This window comes from Toxorhynchites rutilus, chromosome 2 (assembly GCF_029784135.1).
Source record: "Toxorhynchites rutilus septentrionalis strain SRP chromosome 2, ASM2978413v1, whole genome shotgun sequence".
Classification (NCBI taxonomy): domain Eukaryota; kingdom Metazoa; phylum Arthropoda; class Insecta; order Diptera; family Culicidae; genus Toxorhynchites; species Toxorhynchites rutilus.
The window spans coordinates 2458215-2464214 of NC_073745.1; the positions used below are offsets into that span (position 1 = coordinate 2458215).

The 6000-nt window shown below is 38.2% G+C and overlaps 1 protein-coding gene across 1 annotated transcript; it reads left to right on the top strand.

Annotated features, from left to right (window-relative positions):
* Positions 1-2822: 2822 nt before the first annotated feature.
* Positions 2823-5308, top strand: LOC129767623 (N-acetylglucosamine-1-phosphotransferase subunits alpha/beta). The gene is made up of 4 exons (XM_055768688.1): positions 2823-3206; positions 3263-4398; positions 4453-4654; positions 4720-5308. The coding sequence occupies exons 1-4, from the start codon at positions 3078-3080 to the stop codon at positions 5230-5232; spliced, it is 1980 nt and encodes a 659-aa protein (XP_055624663.1). The 5' UTR covers positions 2823-3077; the 3' UTR covers positions 5233-5308.
* Positions 5309-6000: the final 692 nt, after the last annotated feature.

Genomic DNA, 6000 nt, shown 5'->3' on the forward strand with positions numbered 1-6000 from the left:
ACTATAGGTGTTTCGTTCTTGACACTTTCATGACAATACCTGAGACGAGTAGCGAGACGTAGCTTTCTGAATTATTTACTTTTTGTTTGGTTGTGTGGTTATGGTTTCATATCAACTCGCTGAGGAAAACAACTGAAGGAAGAAATAAACAAATATATATTCGTGAAAAATAGTGTACTATAGCTGCAATAAGGTATTTATATTATATATTATAACCGCTCCATGTAATGTAATTAAACATACACATACTCTTTACAGATACACAGGTCGGAGGCCACTGATCATTCAACAAGAGCCAAAGGTTGTACCGCTCATGGCAACTCTACACGAGCTGAAGATTGTACCGTCCAGTGACCATTCTACCCTGGATTCCTCGAGTCAAGAGAGACGCACCACGATTGATATGAGGTACAGACTAGGGGGGCGTCGCTGATCAATGGTCAGTTATACTCCAATAGGAAGTATCCCGTGTTGGCCACACATACATAGTACTGGAGACTGCAACATCCCAATTATGAGATCTTTGTAATACTAACCTCGAGCCAACCGCGAGTAATCGGTTACATATTACTAACATAGTTGTAAGACAAAAATTGTTAAAATATTGGACTCACGGCCCCGTCAAGCTACGTGCCTTAATAAAATATATATTTTGGTAAAAAAATTATATATTATTCAATATTTTTGGGGGACAGTGAGGATTTGATTAGCTTGTAAGTGTGATAAAAGTGCTATAAGTCTAAGAAATCTGTTGTCCAACTCCTCCACAGATAATCGTTCATCTCGCGGTTCTCTATCATGCCAAAATTATATTGTGAATATTTTATTTACTTCAGATGCCGTATTATTGTGCAGTAAAAGGATGTGGAAACAAGGTTCTCATAACGAAAAATAACCCGGACATTGTTTACCACACTTTTCTCCGAGATGGAGATAAAAATCAAAAATCAAATCATATGCTCACGTCATTTCCATAGAAGCAGTTACGATGACCGACATCAAATGCGCCATGAACTTAATGGTACGAGGAAATATAGGATGTTGAATTCCAAAGTTAAACATTTTTTCTGCCTTATATGTATCAGCCATTCCATGTCTAACCGATATAGTGGTTCTCCGATTTTCGTGGAAAGTGGTAGATTGTAGACGTTATTGTAAAATATTAGACCCGTCTTTTCTTGTTTTTTTTTATTAGGGCTGTGTGGTATACGTTGCAAATCGTGAATATTGTCACCGGATTAAGGGCATTGTAGTGATGTAGAACGTTGAACTTTTGACTAGTCTGAAATCGATCCACCGCCGCAACAATAAGAAATTTCTCACCGTGCAATTTTTCGAAATGACTGGTATACTCATCGGCAGTGCGGAAATACTCTCGGCATACAAAGCAGCAGCGCAAAGAGGGGTCCAAATTGTGTTTCAGCATACGTTCCACCGTAGTCACATAACGAATTTCCGATAGAAGTCGATTCGCCGCTACCATCTCTTTAATTTCCTTCAAAACTATGTCGTTTTGTAAAATCGCATCCAGCATACGCAGGAATTTGTTTTGCTTTTTGGAAGTCAACTCTGAAAAATCAACAAATATAATCATTCTTTAGCGTAATAAATATATCAAACCGACCTACCAGCGTGATTGTTCTGTTCTTGCTGCTCCAGTAGGTTTCACAACCGCTCCATGTTCAATTTAAAATGATTTGGTCGATTGCCATTGGCATGCTGTTGGATTGGCTCATTACGTGTTATCAAATTGTGGTTCATCAGCACCCAGCCCAACACGTCCATTTTCACACGAGTGTTGCGGCGCAGTTTTATCTCTTCGAAAAGTTTTTCGCGTAGTTTCCGTTTGATGATGCCTCCGTCCTTGATCAGATTGTGCCGATAAATTCGTACCACGTACGATTCTATTTCATGCTTTTGCCCTGGTGATAAAACAAAAAAAAAATAACACTCTCTTTTAAATGCTCAATAAAACCACATACGAAAAACGCTGCTTGCTTGGAAAGAAGCCTTTCCTTGATTGCGCGGCTAGAAGGTAAAATATACTCAAAACATCCTTCTGCACTGTTTTTAATTCGACCGCTGATTGTAGATATCTGAAAAAGTAGAAGCAATTATGAGAAATTGTTATACAAAAAAATCCAGAAAATTACCTGCCTACAGTGAAGCGCGAGCAGCTATTTTGCCAACGAATGCATTTGTCACCAAAAGATATGATTTGCTTTGTAAACAAATTTGTTTTTTCACGAGCAATGGCCGAACAGCAATTTTGACATTGCGGTCCACCTATAGTATAACGCCTTGGGGTCGATACATTCATTGGCACCCTACACTGAGAGAAATAATTAGTAAATATAACGAATTTTTTGGTAAATACTACCAATCTATAGTCATTTTCGACCGTACTAATAAACACATATGTCAAGCAGAACAATGATTCGGAAGCCCAATATCGGCTACATTTTCTCGCCGAAAATGCACGTATCAGAATTATATCCTTATTATACCTCCGTATTGCCTTATAGGAACAATGAAAATGGTTAATACGCGCTTTTCTCACCAATTTTCAGATATGACAATATCCAAGCTTACTAATGTTATCGAGTAAAATATACTAATATCTGGTAGGGATGCGGGTTTGTTGACAATATGTACAAAAAATTTGTACATTCTACTAATTTTTCAGTACCAAATGTATTTAGTAGTTTTCGACCGAGGATTTTTCTAAGGGTAATGTATACATTTAGCATTAGTATGAATATTTTCTCAGTGTGGAAAAGACCCATTCAATGGTGATAGCAACGTACCGGGACTTTTGTTTACATTTCATTTATTTAGTTGCTGTTGTATTGATGTATCAGATACTGATAGCTGAATAAACTGATATAAACTGTGATAAACATCGTCCGACAAATGAAATGCATTTATTCCTAAAATACAGTCTTGTTTAGAGTTGTTTATAGAACTTCTGACCCTTTCCATCAATAATAAATTGCAGCACTAGTTTAGGTGATAATGTTGGCGAAATGCAATACTCCTGCGACAGCATATGAGCCAAATTTGATTGCGGCTGAAAAATGCTTCCAATCAGTTCTATAGCAATGAAATCCTGCTTCATATCCGGGCTTTGGAGAACTTTTCGAATCCGATGTTGTTTCTTCATAGTACTCGCTGTGGTTACGTTCTTGTATCTTTTGACGAATCTGGTAGTAATGGTACGTTATTCATGTATTCAATAACACTCATCAATTTTTCCTTACAGAACACAGCAACGGAACAGTGCGTGAAGTGTTACGATACCTTGGATGTTGTCTATACGTGGGTGAATGGTAGCGATCAGCTCTTTCTGGAAAGGCTGAAACTGTACTCCGATTCAAGAGATAAAGCACGTTATGACGATAAGAATGAACTCAAATACTCGCTAAGATCCCTGGAAAAATACGCCCCGTGGGTAAGGAAAGTGTATATCGTAACCAACGGACAAATCCCCTTCTGGCTTAATCTGGATTGCCCAAAAATACAATTGATTCAACATTCAGATATCGCAGACGAGGAAGCAATACTTCCGACCTTTTCCAGTACAGCAATCGAAACGTTTATTCATCGAATACCAGGACTTTCGAAAAATTTCCTCTATCTCAATGATGACATCTTCCTGGGTGCACCGTTGTATCCTGATGATTTGATAACCCTGTCCGAGGGAGTAAAAGTTTTCACTGCGTGGTTGGTACCTGATTGTGCCAAAGATTGCCCGTGGATGTTTGTTGGAGATGGATCCTGTGATAGTCATTGTTACGTAGAAGAGTGTCAGTTCGACGGAGGCGATTGTGACCATCCCGATTACAGGGATCATTCACATGAGCTTGTGGATTACAGCATGTCGACAGAAGGTGAGGATACTTTCATTGAGGTGCCAAGGACTGTCACCAAAGGGGCGATGAAAACCGAAAACGTTCGAAGCATCTATGAAATATTCCATCGATCGAACCGTTCTACCAAACAAATTGTGGATAAATTCAATCAAGATAAATTAAAAAGCACTAAACAGAAAAATACTTTTGGAAGTAACAAAGAACGTTACTCTGAAGGTGAAAAGACTATGAGTAACTCACAGGATATTTTTGCCCGCTCGCTCATCCATACTAATAGGATTTTCAACAGCGCATATGGATTCAAAAATAGAAAAGTTCTAGCACATGTTGGATTTCTACTGAACATCGATATCATAGAGTCCATGTTAAGTAAATTTCGTCAGGAATTTGCACTTACTAAAAGGCACCGTTTTAGAGAGAAAAATGACATGCAGTATGCTTTCACTTATTATCATTTTTTGATGGGTGAGAGCAGAAACAAAACCATTTCCGAAATTTTTGACGATTTTGATACAGACAAATCCGGGTATGTAATTGATGTGTTGAAATAGATTGCTTATAAATTTTGGATCTCTTCAAGTACTTGGTCGGATCGAGAAATTCGGACGCTTCTGGCGAAAATCTACAATCTTCCTCTTGATTGGTCAGCTGTACGATATTTTGAGGAAGTTGTTACAAACTGCTCTCTACAACAAAACAATTTCCTGCCCCTGGAGCATCAGCCGGAACAGAAAATGATTTATCCTACCTTGGTATATGAACGATACGAAGATTCAACAATCGTAAGTAAAAGCACATATTGTTATACTATCATACTAATGTTAATACTTAATATTAATACTTTAAGCCCACGGTGACTAAAAAGTTGGTTAATGAGTGTCACGAATTGACCGACATGATGCGAACAAACTTTGGCCAGGTGCCTCTGTATAAATTTCACATCAATCAGAAAACGGGAATGTACAGTAACTTCAAAATGCTCACCTCAAACATCACCCACGTAGTAGATGCTCTGGATGAGTTGCGAAAGAATCCTAAGAAATTCAATTGCATCAACGATAACCTTGTGGAGAATAATCCCGAAGAAAACCTATTGATCTCAGCCCTGTTGGAAGATTTCTATTTGTCCCTGTTCCCGGTAAGCAGCCAGTTCGAGCTGACCCACAACTATCGTAATAGATTCCAGTATTACGATGACTATAAAGCCTGGCTTACCAGAAAAATGCTCTTCCGAAATGTAGTGTACGGAGTTTGCCTATTGGTATTTGTAATTTGCACTAAAATGCTCTGTTTTCGACATAAAGGTAAATTTGCCCGTACTTTGGCATTCCTGAGCAACCGAGATTATAATGCAATCTAACAACTCGAATTCAGTTTCATATTTACATTTTTTTTTGTACAGTGTGACGTTTTAATAAAAATTCGAACAAACTATATTTTAATCGTTTCAAAAATCTTCGTGTGATATCAATTATGTACCTACATATGTTTCATCTTTTTTTCCTCTGTTCATGACGTCGACTATTTTATTCCAAGCGCAATCAACGAAAGCAACGGCACTGAAACTAAGCATCATTCAAGTTCACGAAAAATGTACTATCGATTGGTTCCGAATAATTTCGGTAACGAATTCATGTCTAATTAATCTTCTTGTAAGTAAAGAAAATGCCCACTGAACATGCTTTGATTTTGACTACGATCGAGATAGCTATCATTGTGCTGCTTATAACTAAAAAGTTGTACATAATTTATGTCCATTGCCCTAGCAATAATTACATAGACCTACCTCATATTCTTCAAAAACATCCACATTGACTCATATTCTTTTCCTTGAGCTTTGGCCGACCACATCCAACGGACAAAATCTGTCACCTCGAACACCGACGGCCCTTGTATATTCCTCTATAGTACATAACCATTGGGTGCGGAGTCCTAGCTCTCTGCTGAAAATAGTTCCGGCCACTCTTTCATCCAACATTATGGCCGCATGTCCAGCCCCCTGTAACCTGCTACGTTGTATTGCCTACACTGTATCAGCATATTTATAGACTTGATAGAGCTCATGACTCATGTGTCTACACCACATTCCATCTTTCAGTTTACCGCCTAGTATTGAACGCAGCACTTT